This window comes from Clarias gariepinus, chromosome 16, assembly GCF_024256425.1.
Source record: "Clarias gariepinus isolate MV-2021 ecotype Netherlands chromosome 16, CGAR_prim_01v2, whole genome shotgun sequence".
Lineage (NCBI taxonomy): Eukaryota > Metazoa > Chordata > Actinopteri > Siluriformes > Clariidae > Clarias > Clarias gariepinus.
In genome coordinates this window covers 15,664,533-15,681,863 of record NC_071115.1, presented here as the reverse complement: position 1 = coordinate 15,681,863, position 17,331 = coordinate 15,664,533, and the positions used below count along the sequence as shown (strand labels likewise).

Below are 17,331 nucleotides of genomic sequence, written 5' to 3'. Positions count from 1 at the left end.
CGGGTTCGATTTCCGGACAGGCTCGATTCCCGTCTCTGTGTGCATGGAGTTTGCATGTTCTCTCCGTGCTTGGTGGGTTTCCTCCCAAAGACCTTTGCCCGTAGTGTGTATATGTGTGCCCTGTGATGGATTGGCACCCTATCCAGGGTGTACCCTGCCTTGTACCCTAAGTCTCCTGGAATAGGCTCCAGGCCCCCGCGACCCAGAATACAAGATAAAGGGGTATAGGTGATGAGTGAGTGAATAATCTATTAGAGGTATTCAAGTTAAAGTGAAACTTCTGATTGTGCAGAAAAACAAAACACAGTTATGAGAGGAAAAACTTCCTTTATTTTTCTATATAATCCCCTGCACTTATTTTACTAGTGCTTGGATACCAGTTAGAAAGTTTTCTCAGTGTTCCCAGAGCCATGATTGGATTACCTGCTTCACGTCTAAAATGCTGGCCTTCCGGGAACACCTTTACTACCCCAAACATGTGGAAATGGCGTGGAGCGAGGTCAGAACTGTGCAGAACTGATGATGGGAGAGTTAGACTACTGTGTAAAGCCTTCTTCAGCACATCCAAAAAATTCTCAATGGGGTTAAGGTCTGAACTCTGTGTTGGCCAATTCATAAGTAAAAATAATGTCTCATGCTCCCTGAACCACTATTTCACAATTTGAGCCAGATAAATCTTGTCACTGTCATTCGGTACAAATAGGTTGTCAGCTGATCTCATTTTTGGGTACATAAGGTTGCTAAACCTGGACCTGACCAGCTGAAGCAACCCCAGATGATAACACTGCCCTATAGGCCTACAGTAATTAATAATTATATATAAGTATTGTATAATTACATACAGTTGTTGCTCTGACTTAGTCCTCTAGCCAACACAATATCTCGTTACAATGGCAGCTGGAAGTGAGTAAAGACCAAATTATGCAGGTCTTGTGGGATGTTCCTGGTCTGCAGTGGTCAGGATATATCAAAAGTAAACCAAGGGAGAGAAACCGGTAAACTGGTGACAGGGTCATGGTAGTCAAAGCTCACTGAAGCACATAGGGAGTGAAGGCCGGCCTGTGTAGTCTGATCTAATAGAAGTGCTACGGCAGATTCAATTGATAAAAAAAAGTTTTTCACTGCTTGTGCTGGAAAGGTGTCAGAACACACAGTGTACTTCTGTTATGGTGGCAAAAGAGGGGGACATACTCAAAATTAGGCAGGTGGTCATAATGTTATGGCTGATCGGTGTATACCTGAAGTGCAAGAAACAAAGCTGAGATTTAGCTAATGCTGTGCTGCACTGCCACCTGGTGGAGGTTTATGGTGTGCCACATACTGTACATACACATGCCTTGTGCATGTGCTTTGTAGCGCAATATATAGCTTGTGGAGACTTGGTGGATATTCATCGTGCCTGTCCCAGACAATTAAAGAAATCACACTAACTGACTTTAGTTTTATCCTGGTACATTTTTACGCAGACCTAAATACAACAAAATAATATCAATGTTCATCGACCTACATTAAAATATAAACAGATACTTTCTTATAATTTTCACAACATTTTGTGTTTCATGTAGACATCATTGTGTTTTATGTAGACTCGGGTTTTATATCATCCGTTCTTAATTTTAAAAAATGAATATATAAACGAAAAACACCTTTTCCCGCCCACGTGCATTTACAGCCCAGTATATCCCTTCCCTGATTGGTTGATTCGTTAACCCCTTGACTTGAGTGACGCAGAGGTCACGTGGTGTATGTTCTGTTTCCCCCAGTGTGAGACCATGCTTCCATCGAACAGTACAGTTATTTAAAAGAGTTTGTAGTTGTAGAATCCACCAGTATAACATTTACACCAAGGAAACATGTCGGAATTAAAGATTAACAAAAAATTCGCGGAAAAATACGACAAGTACAGGCAGAAGGAAGAGCTGCAGAAATGTAAGTGTTCCTGCTCGAGCTAATTTTGCTAATAAGCTAGCTGCTAACCAGGGAGTTTTACACGTACAAGTAACGTTACAGGTTAGCGCCCGGTGTTAGCCGGAGTAGTTAGCATTTCTCTTTAAGATAATAATAAAAAAATATTAATTTGGAGAGTCATGCTGAGGACATGTTTTCTAATGAAACATGTCGTGGTTGTGTATTAGTTAGTTATTTTCTTGTAAATGTCATTTACCGTGTAGTTAACTAGTAATGTTCTAATTATTAAAGATTTAAGGACTAGGAAATGTATTTAAAAAGAAAAACAAACAACTCGCTGCTCTATTCGTGAGCATTGACATAGTCATTTAGCTCTTATTTCTGCACCCACCTGTACACTTTTGTCCAGTTATAAACTCTTAAAACACCGTGTAAACCCTGTCTAAAGACAAAGCAAACCTCCCTCCTTCTCTTGTCACTGCAGTAAAGGACCGCTTTGGAGATCAGGAAGATGAAGGTTCCTTTGACTCTTCGGATTCAGAGTCTGATGAGAGTGAAGTGGTAAGGACATCCGATAACAAATCCAAGTCTCTCTGTGTCACTTACTGTAGGTGTTGGTGAAAATGCTATTGATGGTATGGCTGCAACTTATTATTTTAATAGTTGATTAATCTTTTGCTTATTGAAGCGTTTAATTGCTTTACAGCTGTCACAGTTACTCAGAACCTCTTACGAGGTGATATAAAAAAAATTCTAGACTAGTTTTGTAAACGCCAACAGATGGGACCACAAGGCTGCACGAGCACCGAGCTTCATAAGTCAGTGCGCCAAAAGACGCACCCTGGGCAGGGTGCCAACTAATTTGTGTGTTGATTTTAGTCAATATTGTCCATTAATCAGTGCATCCTTACTTAATATTATTATTCATTCTTAAACTTTAGTAAAATCTTTCTAAATGTTATTTTAGGAATTTGATCCCAAACTTGAGAGGGATTTTTACCGGACTCTGTCCCTGCTGAAGAAGAAAGACCCGCAAATATATCAGCAGGATGCACGGTTCTATGCAGAGCAGGGTATGCATATCTAAGTAGCATATCTATACCCAATACAATGTAAAATATAATTATTGTGATTTTCAGTGTTTGTCATCTTATTTCTCATGAACAGGATCCAGCTCAGGTAGTGATGAGAAACCGTCTACTTCTAAAAAGGCTGTAAAACCAATGTTTCTAAAAGACTATGAGCGCAAAGTCATCTTGGAGAGAGGAGGGTAAGTTAACTTTTCGTTATAGGATCAGTATGAATCCTGGCGATTCCAAGCCCCTTTCAGCTACGGAATATATCATATTTGTTATTTATCAATCAAAGACAATCTTGTTTTTTGTTAATAGTTTTTTATTAAGTATTTAGCTGTGAAACTAATGTGATTTTAAACATTAATTAAAATATATTTTATTTTAGATAAGTTTATTGATAATTGAAAAAAAAAATATCGAAGTCGAAGGGAAAAAGTGGGGGTTATTATTATTATTATTATAACGAAAGGTTAAAAGGTACATACTTGGCTTCAATTGACATGCAGAAACTAATGATTTCAGTTATAGCCAAAATTATAGCAAATGCCCAAACAATGTCTTTCGAACATGCAGATGTGTAAATCTTAGGCACCATATTATCTGTTGTAGAATATATCAATATAATATTGTTGTTTATTAGTGTAACATATGTTTATCATGTTTGTATTATATTGTCAAAAAAGAAAAAAAAAACATTCAATGCTTCCAAATGTACCTTAAAAAAAATAAAAAAAAAATACAGAAGAATAGAGGGAGGAAAAAACTAATGTAGTTTTCTGGGAATAAAAAATTCCTGCATAAAAAATAAAAAGGAGTGAGCATGATAAATTTAACAGAAGAACTTATAAAACAGCTGTTTAACTTATCTGAAAACTGGTCTGTCATGTAATATGCCTCTTTATTTACAGGCATGCAAACGTTCTTCTGTAATTTTATTTATTTATTTATTTATTAATTATTAGGCATGTTTGGGAATAGAGAATGGTTTTATACATAATAATAAAGATGTAATTAATATATATATAACACAATTTGTACTACAAATAATATGGTGTTTTTGCACAGTACTGTACCTCACCTTTAAGTGTTGCTCGTAGTTTCAGTCAGCTATTTTGTCTTCTTTATTTACAAAAGATATTGATCATCCTCCAGAATTTCTATAATACATCAAGAGACCAACAATATAACACAGGGTTGCCAGATTGATAAAATCCCACATAAACGGTGCAAAAAAAAAAAACCCTGCTTGATTGGATGTATTTGGGGAGAAAAATGTCCAAAAAGCAAAACTTGATTTTGTAGTAATTATAACATTTTGGCTAGTAAAATTCAAAAAAAGGGGAGAGAAAAGTCTTAATTTGTCTCTTGTTGCATTTACCAGTTTAATAAATATTAAATTTAAAGCATTGCATAAACTAAGCATAAACTAAAATGTACTACTTACTTTTTAGATTACAAAACTTTTTTTTGCTTTTAGCAATTAATCACTTCCTTCTTCATTTCTTTTAGAAAGTATGACGATGATGACGATAGCGCTGATGAAGAGGCTGCCAGGATGATGGAGGAGGTAAAACAGCATAAGAGAGAGTTCATATGTTCTAACTTGGTTGCTGTGAATCCTTTTTGCTGACAGTATTTCCCTTACAGAGAGCTGCATCTCCCAGCTACATTCAAGAACAAAAGGAACTGAAAGCGAGGTATGAACAAGAGTATAGACGTGTTTCAGGGTTAATGCCATTTTTATGCATTTATAATATTTTATTTATAGATGTATTCTTACAGTCTATATCTTTGCCACTGTAGATTTGTTATAGTATAACTGAAATGGATGGACTGCTTATTTTAACCTGTACTTGCTCTGATCTTAGCTTTCGGCAGTTTGTTCATGATAGCTGTGATGAGGCCAGTGATGACGAAGAGCTGCTAAAACGCAGGAACAAAACGAAAGAAGAGAAGGTAACTTAGATTTATATCCATGAATCCATAAACCAATTTGTTTGTTCGTTTTGAAATGAGTATAATTTATTTCCTTCCAGGACAAAGAGGAGGCTGATTATGTGGAGTGGCTGAAAGGACAAGCAGTGTTAGAGGAAAATGATGAGGTTCAGGACATGGTAGGTAAAAAGCAGATCTTGGTGTCTTGGTGGTAAATTGAACAATGCTGGAGTTAAGAATGTGATCATGTTAGTTGCCATCTGACCCAAAAGGATAGTTTATTCCCCAGTATTGCAGAGTGATTAGGCGGATTTCAGCATCTTGTTGAAACTGATTCTAAAATTTTGCTATTTATTAGTCTAAAACTTTTTTTTACCTTAAAGTAAAACACGCACATGTATAGTCTACGCACATTTTTATATTTGGCTGTGTGTGTGTATGTTTAAATGATCCATTTATTGCTGTTTACAATTTAACTTTAATGTATTTAATGAAATTTATTTAAAATTTCATTTGTATAATACCTTCGCTTACATATCTTTTATCTTCTACGCCACAAGAGGGCGCACTTGCAGTTTAGGTTGTGAGCAATATTGCACATTGTATTTGCACCGCCTCATGAGTGAGAGAGCGAAGAGCAGCATTTCCAACAGCGTTTTTATTATTAACTATTATGGTGTCAGTAATTTGTCTGTCAACTAATTTATTAGAAATGTGCTACTAGAACCGGGTAATTAGAACTTAAACTGAGAAAAATATATTTTTTTGTCATTAATTGTTAATGATAAGTTGATTATTAATTGGTAATGTGTATTAAACTACACCTAAAATGTGATCTCTGTGAGTGGTTGTGGCATGCATGTTAGTACCAGAAAGGCTAGTTTGAGTACTGTGGAACCTTGGATTGTGAGTAACTGCGAGCGGTTTGCAAGATGAACAAAATTTTTAAATAAATTTTTACTTGACAAACGAGCCAGGTTTTAAAAAACTAGTATGCATGCGCTTTGTCTGCCGAGCGTCACACATCCCATGCTTAGTCTCAGTGACTGAGCGTTGTTAGAGATCCAGTTTCCAGAGTCTCTGACTGTGTCAGAGAGCTTAATTTTGTTAGTATCATTAGAGAGGTTCCTTGTTAAAGAAGCTTCCCAACAGAGCAGTGTTTCCGTTTGTGTGTAAGTCGTCCTATACAGTAGCAGCCTCCCAACTCCTCTCCTCTCTCGTCTTACTTCAGCTTTACTTACTCACACACACACATGGAAATGCTGCTCTGTCAGGATTCTTTTCAAGGGTAAAGTGTAGGTTAATTTGTTTTATTTTTACTCTATTTTTTGTATTAATTATTTTTGTATGAATATTTTTGGGTTGTAGAATGAATCCTCTGAGTTCCTATTATTTCTAACGGGAAATTTCCTTTGATGTACGAGTGCTTTGATATACAAAGCACTCGTGCTTTGAAATCTGCAGCTATTGGAGAAAAGAAACTGTTCTTCATTCTGACTGTTACCTAAAGCAATGACCTTGTATCTCTATGAACTTTTTGCATTGCGATGCTGCAACAATTAGCTGATTAGATAACTGCATAAATGTACAGATTAGCATACACAATGATTATAATGTAAATATTTACTTTGATGCAGAAATATCTAAGAGATTACTGGAACGACCCACAGCTGGATGATAAAGAGACATTTTTACGAGACTACGTACTCAACAAAGGATACCTGGAGGAGGATGAGGAGGAGAAGTGAGTTTTTAGAGATTTCATAGTTAGGATTTTGTCTGTGCTAAAGTTAGCCCAAGAGTGTCCTGGTTATAGTTAGATATTGAAACTAAGAGTGATGTTAATGTCGTGAAGAAATGCTAGAGGAAAATTACTTACAATTTTAAGCGTCTTGCTAAGTTTGTGTAAATGTTTATGTAGACCATACTGAATGAAAAATTAACAAAAGTGGATGTTCTTCCTTTTTGTGTGTGCGATCAGAATTCCCACCTACAATGAGCTCATGCAGGAAGATGTAGAAGACTCTGAGGAGGAAGGAGAATCGTTTTTGCAGAAGCAAGAGGACTTTGAGAGGCATTACAATTTCCGTTTCGAAGAGCCCGATGCTCATCAGGCATGCTTTTCACTAGATACTTCATGACATGTAATGTGTTGGAGTTTTATCATGGTGCTTTAAATAAAAGTAAAAATGGCGTTATTTAAAAGAACATTTAAGAAAGTCCTGGTTATGTAATTCAGTAATTGTGTATGCATTTCTTAATGCACAGGTCAAGACCTACCCCCGCAACATTGCCACCTCTGTCAGGAGCAAAGACGAAAGGAGAAAGAATAAAAGGGAGGAGGTGAAGGAGAGAAAGCAAAAAGTATGTATACATATACAACGTATGATCTGTATGAGGCTGATATAATGTTTAAGGATCGCTTGAGACTCTTACAACTTGTATGCATCTGAGTTCACATAAGCCTTGCTGGCTTAATGTCATCTAAACCCTCTCAGGGATTTAAAGCCATCCATAGTCCTAAATCAGCAAAATTATTTCTAGTTTTCTCTAACAGATACTGTTGTTTTAGCTGTTTCTGTCATCTTGTGTTGTATTGAATAGGAAAAGGAACAGAAGCAGCAGCAACTAAAGGAGCTAAAGAACCTGAAACGAGCAGAGATCATGGACAAGCTGAAAAAATTGCAGGAACTGACCGGAAACAAGGAGCTGGCCTTTAGCGAGGTGGACTTGGAAGGAGACTTTGATCCCCAGCACCATGACCAGCTCATGCAGGTACGACTGCTACAAAAGAGAAATTAAGGCATATCATTATATCTGTACTTTTTTCACTGGGTTTTGCGAATAAGGTTTGTCAGGAACGGTTAAGGGAACTAGCCAAAAAAAGTTGAATACTAATTTGAATTTAACTGAATTGGATTAATTGTAATTTCCTGATCTAAGTTTTAGACCAATCTAGGGCTGCAACTAACGATTAATCAGATAAAAGCCAAAAACTCAAGAAAATTTAGTCAGATTGGGCTGGATCGGCTCAGAATGTTTTAACTGAGATCTTTACATGTTTGTTTTAATTACAAATGGTCTATGTTTTTCAATTATTATAAAAAAAATGTATTGTCTACGTAAACATATTATTAGCAACTCCTTTTCAACAAAGAAAACAAAATTAATACCAGACCTGTGTTAGCAGTAGGGTTGGGTACCGAAAACCGGTGCCAATACGGTACTTATATAACCGGTATGTACCAGTCCGAAACAGAACGCGAATTTCTGTTGATTAAAATATTTGTTTTCTGGATTCATATATTTTTGTAGATTAAAAGTTTATTAAATTAAACAAAAAAATTAAAAGCACGAATCATCAGGAAATGCGAGACCCTCCGAGATGCGCGTGAATGCAGCAACTAACGTTACACTCGCTCCGACGGCAGGAGGTGGTCTACCGCTATCTTAGCTTGCTAAATTAAACTTTCGTTAAAATGCCTAAAACTAAACAGTCAAATGTGTGGCTATATTACACAAGAAATGATTTAGACACTGCGACGTGCAGCAAATGTTTTACAGCAGTTGCATGTAAAGGGGGAAACACGTCAAATCTAATGCAGCAATTTGAGAGCACACGAAATAAACTTAAAAGCTTAAAAACTTTGTCACGCTAACAAATGGTCAAACGATTTGTAAAATACTAATGTAACATGGATTCTGTTTATAATTATGGCTTTCCAGCTAATACTAGTAGTACTACAACAGTACTTATATATTCATATATACTTTAAACTAGTGCTGCAACAACTAATCGATAAAATCCATAATTATCGATAATGAAATTCGTTGGGCTGAGGAGCGTGACCACAAGATGCACAAATACACAAAGATACACACAGATACACAGCCGCTCTCGCAATGGAGGTTACAGAAGCGTCTGCAGGAAAAAGCGCGCGCCCCAAGTCCTTCAAGGTATGGGAGCAATTTACATTACACGCCTCTAAGAAGATGGTAACCTGCACGCTATGCAAGCCCGAGTTTTCATGGCATGGTAGTGCCACAATCATGCACGAACCCTTAAAAAGAAAACATGTTGGCGTTATGGATGGCAAAACATCAGCAGGGTCAGTAAAAACTGTATCTCTTCAGCGTGTAAAGGTTTTATAGTTTAAATGCTTTTTGTTTAAAAGGTTTGCTAATTTCGGGACAGTCGCGCTAGATCTGTTCATGTGCCACTCGCTAGCATCACATTGCGCAATCACCTCTTGAGCAATAATGAGTAGTTAAATGGCGCTACTTTAGATTAGCTTAAATTACACGGTGCGAATAACAGTAGAATATTACATTTAGTGATTGTTGTGGTTTTTTCGGCGAATGCAAATAACAGTACATTTCTGACTATTAGCTTTTTGTATTTCTACAGTTATTTTTTTATAGTCCACTACAAAGTTAACTTGTAACAAACGTAATTTACTGTGGTTTTACTTATGCATACATTCTTTTATTATACAAAATAACATTATTTTAGCTGTTTATATCTCATCAACTGAATGTCAGTGTATTTATTTATTTTTTTTAACTTATATATATATATATATATATATATATATATATATATATATATATATATATATGCACTGTATACATTATATACCACATTTCATTTACGGTTTAAAATGTCAAAATTAAAGATCTTTTTAAACTTTTAAATTTCAAAAAAATTTAATTTTAAGCATTACATTTTTTGTTTAATAAAAATCTGTTCTTGAGTCATCCACCATCATTTTGTGGCTTTTGTAAAGTATCGGTTCAGGCACTGTTTTGGCACCGGTACCGTTTTAAAAGTATCGATTTGGCATCGGTATCAAAAAAAAAAAAGATTATACCCAACCCTAGTTAGCAGTAAAAAAACAAGATGAGATCAGTCTATCCATAATTAGCATACTACTGGGAATCAGTCATTGTTTTTGTTTTTTTGTTAGAAATTTTTTGGTGATGAATACTACAAAGAGGATGATGAGCAGAAACCTCAGTTTGATGATGACGATGAGTTGGAAGGTAACTTCTTTAGCCTTTGGATGAGTTATTTCTAATAATTGCAGGTCTGTTACTACTGAAAGGGTGTTCACAGCTATACCTTTTTTTCACCTTATTCTATCAGGACATTGGAATTGGGACACTTGGACAGGTGAAGATGAGGAAGGCTATGAAGAGGAGGAAGAGTATGAAGCGGAAGAGGGGCAATACGAGCCTACTTGCGAGGATCCGGACTTTATTGTAAGAACACTACTGCGCATGTGTAGTTACGATTTTAGTTAATGTTTATTGTGAGCTAAACTCATATCTTGTATTGTGACAGATGGATGCAGATTATGACCCAAATCAGCAGACTCTGTCTAAGAAGAAAAAAAAGAAACAGAAGGAGCAGCGGAAAAAAAAGACCGCAGATGACGCCCCACTCATGGGCAAAAAGAAAAGGAAATCTCATTTTGCTGAAATCATCACGCAGAGCAAACCAGTGTTCGATCCACGTAAGGGAAACGATATATGTTTGTCACTGAGTGTGATTATCTGATCACTGTAATAATCTGATCACTGTGTTCATAACCGCTCAGATAATTTGAATGCAAGAAAAAAAATAATAATAATTTTTGTGAACTTTTTGTTGCTTTATACTGAAGTCTCAGCTTCATTACAGAAGTACACTAGTAGAAATCTGTGTCCAATAATTACAAATAATTGATTAGATTGAATAAAATTTAATAAAATAAAATTCTAACTAATTTTTAATTCTATATTTCAGAGGAGAAGACATTTGAGCAATACCTGGATGAATACTACAAACTAGACTACGAAGACATCGTAGATGACCTTCCCTGCAGATTCCGCTACCGACAGGTCGTCCCTAATGACTTCGGCCTGACAACCGATGAGGTGACGAATCCTTTATAAACATGATACATATAGCATATAATTACTGAACGTATGAGCATGACTGTAGACTTGAATGGACAAAGCTGTTGCAGTGATGAGCTATGATTGTGTTCTGACCTGGTATTGCTGTTCCTCTGGGAACAACTCTGACCAGGGCCTGAGGACTTTAATCTTCTCTCTGAGCACATGAATATAAAAAACCTGTAGCTGATCATTTGGGATTGTCTTAATCTTTTTTTTTTTTTTTTTTTGTAGATCCTGGGAGCAGATGAAAAAGAGTTGAATCGCTGGTGCTCGCTGAAAAAGACCTGCATGTACAGGTAAAGATTTTACAGCAGTGCACAGTATGAGTATCAGTTAACATTTTAAGAGAAACGGTCTTTTTATTGAACTATTCCATGGACTATCGTGACAGGTCAGAGAGGCAAGAGCTTTGTGACGTGAAGAATTATCAAATCAAAGCACAGAACATCAATAAGAAGAAACAAGTGTTGGCTTCCGTGTATGCTGAGTGAGTATTTAAGCGTCTGGAGATTTCTGTGATAATTACACAAATGTGTTATTATACAAAAACATATTTTGATAAACATGTACAAGTGTCTACTAATAAAATTTAATGGAATTATTCAAGAATTTAAATCAAGAAGCAACACTCTTTTATCCAGATTCCAAGTGTCAGGAGATGTTCATTATTATTACAAAAGAAAACTGGGCAGAACAAGAGAAAGCCCCATATCGCAATCCATCTACAATACTTGAGCCAGCTCCCATTTCTTCATTTCATTGTTGCTTCCAAAGAGCAAACTTTCTTGTATTATTAATGTAGTTTTGTGTAATAGTTCTCCAGGCTCCCTGGAGGACTCTGGCAAGTTCTAATTATTAGTCCAGTCCCTGTACCTGACTAGTTTCAGATGAATGTTTTTTTGGTTTACATGAGCCAGTGAATAATGGGTGCAGATGGTGACAGATGATCAGGCTTTTGATTGTTGGAACAGACAAGAGGAGAAATAGGTTTGGTGTAAAACATTTGGTTCCATTTATTTAATTTACATAACATAAATTTACTTTAACACATTTAAAGAATGTGTTTCACAGGAACCCATACTTCAGTGCATTTAATAGTATCTATGTTTAGTGCCCTGAAAAATGCAAACTTTGCATATGGTCATCGCTAATCTTTTCTTCAGAACTTTATCTGAACTGAAATGTGTTTCTCTGTCACATGTATCTGAACCACAAATAATGTTCTAGCTTTTTGAGGTTCACCCCTAACTGTAAAAAAGAAGTGCATAAGGCACAGGTGCATGCTGATATTTTCAAAGCACCCTGTTTTGTTTTATAGCAAACAATTGATGAACACCTTAAACTTTTACACCAAAAAAGAAAAAAAAAATTATAAATGCAGGTTAGTTTATATAAAATACATACAGTGATCTAATAGTAAATACTATAAAAAAAAATAAAAGCTGCTGAAACTACTTTTTATTTAAATCTTCATACTTTTTTTTTGTGCAATTCAGGAATGATGAGCAATTTGGGGAGTCAAACACTAAGGTGAAAGTGGGTAAGAAGAGAAGGGATCGCATAAAGAAGACAGAGCTTGAGAAAGAGAAGATTCCTGCGACGGAGGAGGAGCAGGAAAAGGAGCGCATTCAGGATGTATCAGTATCCGTCCCAGCAGAAAATATAGCAGCTCAAGCACTCGGGGACATGGCTGAGGAGGAAGAGGATGATGCATTGTTCCTGGTGCCTAAGAAAAAGATGAAACTGGAAAAGACCTCAGAAACACACAGGACTGAAAAGCCAAAAAGGCCAAAGAAGAATAACTGCCGTCCAGGTGGACGAGTGCTTTCTACGGCTTTGAAGGTGAAGATGGGAGGCCGGGAGTTCAGCAGACAGAGACTGTTGGCCTACGGCCTGAATCCCAAGAGGCTGCATTTCAGGGAATTTTACAGACAGAAAAGAAAAGAGAGAGAACAGAAAGAAAAGAAGGAAAAGCTTAAAAGCAAAGAGACAGAGTGATGTAGTCTTAATGCATTTTAGATTGTAACACGAGAACAATTTATGGTCTTGATTGTCATCAGGTTCAGCACTTGCTTAAAAAGTTAGGCAAGGAAACATGACTATCAGTGTACAGGATTTTACAAGGAGTTAAACTATAGCGAGGATCATGCTGTGTATCTGTTTGTTTGTTTAATATATTTTTTATATATATTATCAAGTTTGATTAGACTTGATTATTGTTTTATCATGAATCATAAACATGGATATGGTATTTTCCTTAATTGTCCTGCTTCTTAACATCACATGAAATATGAACAGAATAAAGATGTGTGAATATGGGTGAGAGCATCTGTGTAAGAGTAGGTGTGGGAAAGTGTATATATGAGACCACATTCGTAAGTTTGTGGGTGGTTAGTGTTCACAAGAGCAAATTTCTCACACACCTTCATACTTGATCACTCACTAATTGTCTATACTGCTGGCTCACGGGGGGCTGGATCTTATCCCAGGAGGGCACACACACACTCACACTCACACTATGAGTAATTTGGGAATGCCAGATAGCCTAATCTGCATGTCTTTGCACTGTGGGAGGACACCAGTGTACCTAGAAGAAACCCACCAAACATGGGGAAAACATGCAAACTCCACACACCCAGACCCTTGGGGTTTCAAGGTGACTGTGCTAACCACTAAGCCACCATGCTGTCTACCTATTACACTACATGGTATAGATTGAGAATATGGTTTAGACTTTGAGTAAGGTATTATCTGGTATATGTTGGTGGATGGATTGATCACCCCCCTCCCCCCATTTTTCTTTTGACATCTAATCCTCAGATATAGTTTATAAAAGACATTTTTATTTCAGTAAAATTGTAAAAAAAAAAAAAGGAGTAAATAATTATACGTTATTGAGACAGATGTAAAAACAGACTGTAGAAATCAGGCTGCATTTTGTGGGATGCACTCAGAAACAGCCTTTTGTTATGGAGGTAAAAACTAATAGAGGATTTTCAGAAGCCCACATGTTCTGCTGAGTGGATGCATTGGCTGCATTGGTACTGTAGCATTGAATGAGTGTGTGAGGTATATGATACAATGTGATTGTCAGGCCTCCTGTTTAGGCTGTGCTTCCTCACTCCCACTAGTGCTCCCATACTAGATACCAGATCCACTTGGCTCTCAAAGACCTGTTATTTACTGAAAGTGAATGTTTTCACTTATACTGGTTAATGTGATGATGATTCACTTATACTGGTTAATGTGATGATGATTCACTTATACTGGTTAAAGTGATGAGTTTCTTCTGGGTAATGCAACCGCGGGGGGGCGCAATCCAGTGTCTTCTTGTGCCAGTCCCAAGTCTGGATAAATGCAGAGGGTTGTGTCAGGAAGGGAATCCGACGTAAAACATTTGCCAAATCAATGATGCGAATCACGAATATAAATCCCATACCGGATCGGTCGTGGCCCAGGTTAACAACGACCGCCACTGGTGTTGTTGACCTACAGGGTGCCGGTGGAAATTGGGCTACTGTTGGTCGAAGAAGGAGAGGAGGAAGGCGTGTTCGAAAGCAGAAAGAGAAGAGGAAAGGCAAGAGTTTAGGAGTGATAGTCGGGACTTTGAATGTTGGGACCATGACAGGGAAGGGAAGAGAGTTGGTTGATATGATGCAGAAAAGGAAGGTGGATATACTGTGTGTCCAGGAGACCAGGTGGAAAGGTAGCAAGGCCAGAAGCTTAGGATCAGGGTTCAAATTGTTTTACCATGGTGTGGATAGGAAAAGAAATGGAGTAGAAGTTATTCTAAAAGAGGAGTTTGTAAGGAATGTTCTAGAGGTGAAGAGAGTATCAGATAGGGTGATGAGTCTGAAGCTGGAAATTGAAGGGATAATGTTCAATGTTGTTAGTGGCTATGCCCCACAGGTAGGATGTAAGTTAAAAGAGAAGGAGAAATTCTGGAGTGAGTTAGATGAAGTGATGCAGAGCATCCTCAGAGGGTGATTGGTGCAGACTTCAATGGACATGTTGGTGAAGGGAACAGAGGTGATGAATATGTGATGGGCAGGTTTGGTCTTCAGGACAGGAATGTAAAAGGACAGATGGTAGTGGACTTTGCAAAGAGGATGGCAATGGCAGTAGTAAATACTTTCTTCCAGAGAGGCAGGAACATAGGGTGACATTTAAGAGTGGAGGCAGAAGCACTCCAAGACTACATCTTGTGTCGACGTTGTAATCTGAAAGAGATCAGTGACTGCAAAGTGTTGGTAGGGGAGAGTGAAGCCAGACAACACAGAATGGTGGTGTGTAAAATAACCCTGGTGTTGAGGAAGGTGAAGAGGACAAAGGCAGAGCAGAGGACAAAGTGGTGGAAGCTGAGAAAGGAAGAATGTTGTGTAGTCTTTAGGGAGGAGTTGAGACAGGCTATGGGTGGTCAGAAGGTGCTTGCAGTTGACTGGACAACTACAGCCAATGTGATCAGGGAGACAGGTAGGAGAGTACTTGGTGTATCATCGGGTAAGGGGAAAGTGGACAAGGAGACTTGGTGGTGGAATGAGGAAGTCCAGGAGTGTATACAGGGAAAGAGGCTAGCTAAGAAGAAGTGGGACACTGAGAGGACTAAAGAGAGTAGACAGGAGTACAGGGAGATGCAGAGTAAGGTGAAGGTAGAGGTGGCAAAGGCCAAACAAAGAGCATATGAGGACTTGTATGCTAGGCTAGACAGTAAGGAGGAAAGGGTGGATCTGTACAGGTTGGCAAGGCAGAGAGATAGAGATGGGAAAGATGTGCAGCAGGTTAGAGTGATTGAAGATGGAAATGTACTGACAGATGCCAGGAGGGTGATGGAAAGATGGAAGGAGTACTTTAAGGAGTTGATGAATGAGGAAAACGAAAGAGAACAAAGAGTTGAAGAGGTGACTGTTGTGGAACAGGAAGTAGCAAATATTAGTAGAAGTAAGGTGAGAAGGGCGTTGAGGAGGATGAAGAGTGGAAAAGCTGTTGGTCCTGATGACATACCTATGGAGGTATGGAAGTGCTTAGGAGAGGTGGCAGTAGAGTATCTGACTAGTTTGTTTAACAAGATCTTGGAGAGTGAGAGGATTCCAGAGGAATAGAGGAGAAGTGTATTGGTGCCAATTTTTAAGAACAAGGGAGATGTGCAAAGCTGTGGCAATTATAGAGGTATAAAGATAATGAGCCAGACAATTAAGCTGTGGGAAAAAGTAGTGGAAGATAGGTTAAGGGCAGAGGTGAGCATTTGTGAGCAGCAATATGGTTTTATGCCTAGAAAGAGTACATCAGATGCAGTATTTGCTTTGAGGATGCTGGCGGAGAAGTACAGAGAAGGTAACAGGGAGTTGCATTGCGTCTTTGTGGATTTAGAAAAAGCATATGACAGGGTGCCAGGAGAGGAGCTGTGGTGTTGTATGAAAAGGTCTGGAGTGGCAGAGAAGTATGTTAGAGTAGTGCAGGACATGTATGAGAGCTGTACGACAGTGGTGAGATGTGCTGTAGGTGTGACAGAAGAGTTCAAGGTGGAGGTGGGTCTGCATCAAGGATCGGCTCTAAGCCCCTTTTTGTTTGCTCTAGTGATGGACAGGATGACAGATGAGGTAAGACAGGAGTCTCCATGGACTATGATGTTTGCAGATGACATTGTGCTTTGTAGCGAGAGCAGGGAACAGGTGGAGGAAAATTTGGAGAAGTGGAGGTATGCTCTGGAAAGCAGAGGAATTAAGGTTAGCTGCAGCAAGACGGAATACATGTGTGTAAATGAGAGGGACCCAGGAGGATCGGTGAGGCTACAGGGAGCAGAGGTAAAGAAGGTACAGGATTTTAAGTACTTAGGGTCAACGGTCCAGAGCAATGGAGAGTGTTCAAAGGAGGTGAAGAGGCGGGTACAGGCAGGTTGGAGTGGGTGGAGAAAAGTGTCAGGGGTGTTGTGTGATAAAAGAGTATCAGTGAGAATGAAAGGAAAGGTGTACAGGACAGTGGTGAGACCAGCAATGCTCTATGGCTTAGAGACAGTGGCGCTGAACAAAAGACAGGAGGCAGAGTTGGAGGTAGCAGAGCTGAAGATGTTGAGGTTCTCTTTGGGAGTGACAAGGATGGATAAGATCAAGAGTTTATCAGAGGGACAACCCACGTTAGATGTTTTGGAGATAAAGTCAGAGAGGCCAGATTGAGGTGGTTTGGACGTGATCAGAGGAGAGATTGTGAATATATCGGTAGAAAGATGCTGAGGTTGGAACTGCCAGGCAGGAGGTCTAGAGGAAGACCACAGAGGAGATTTATGAATGCAGTGAGAGAGGACATGAAGTTGGTTGGTGTGAGAAAAGAGGATGCAGAGGATAGGGTTAGATGGAGGCAAATGATTCGCTGTGGCGACCCCTGAAAGGGAACAGCCGAAAGACAAAGAAGAAGAAGTGATGAGTTTCTTCTGGGTACTCCGGTTTTCTCCCACAGTCCAAAGACATGCAGATTA

At 38.3% G+C, this 17,331-nt stretch overlaps 1 protein-coding gene and 1 non-coding gene across 2 annotated transcripts; both read left to right on the top strand.

The window, feature by feature from the left end:
- The first annotated feature begins 1,742 nt into the window (after positions 1 to 1,742).
- Positions 1,743 to 13,118, top strand: kri1 (KRI1 homolog). The gene is made up of 19 exons (XM_053514025.1): positions 1,743 to 1,929; positions 2,393 to 2,469; positions 2,876 to 2,981; positions 3,076 to 3,178; positions 4,494 to 4,551; positions 4,632 to 4,681; positions 4,853 to 4,940; positions 5,021 to 5,098; positions 6,557 to 6,663; positions 6,901 to 7,033; positions 7,188 to 7,283; positions 7,524 to 7,694; positions 9,887 to 9,962; positions 10,066 to 10,181; positions 10,264 to 10,435; positions 10,708 to 10,838; positions 11,094 to 11,158; positions 11,254 to 11,349; positions 12,359 to 13,118. The coding sequence occupies exons 1-19, from the start codon at positions 1,854 to 1,856 to the stop codon at positions 12,858 to 12,860; spliced, it is 2,301 nt and encodes a 766-aa protein (XP_053370000.1). The 5' UTR covers positions 1,743 to 1,853; the 3' UTR covers positions 12,861 to 13,118.
- On the top strand, positions 10,925 to 11,024 carry LOC128545129 (Z30 small nucleolar RNA). The gene has a single exon (XR_008365842.1). It is a non-coding gene; the product is annotated as a Z30 small nucleolar RNA (small nucleolar RNA).
- Positions 13,119 to 17,331: the final 4,213 nt, after the last annotated feature.

Bases quoted from the DNA above. Each gene is read 5' to 3' on its own strand.
- kri1 (XM_053514025.1), top strand. From the start codon at position 1,854: ATGTCGGAATTAAAGATTAACAAAAAATTCGCGGAAAAATACGACAAG. The intron at 1,930-2,392 runs GTAAGTGTTCCT...TTGTCACTGCAG, and splicing joins GAAGGAAGAGCTGCAGAAAT to TAAAGGACCGCTTTGGAGAT. The intron at 4,552-4,631 runs GTAAAACAGCAT...TTTCCCTTACAG, and splicing joins CTGCCAGGATGATGGAGGAG to AGAGCTGCATCTCCCAGCTA.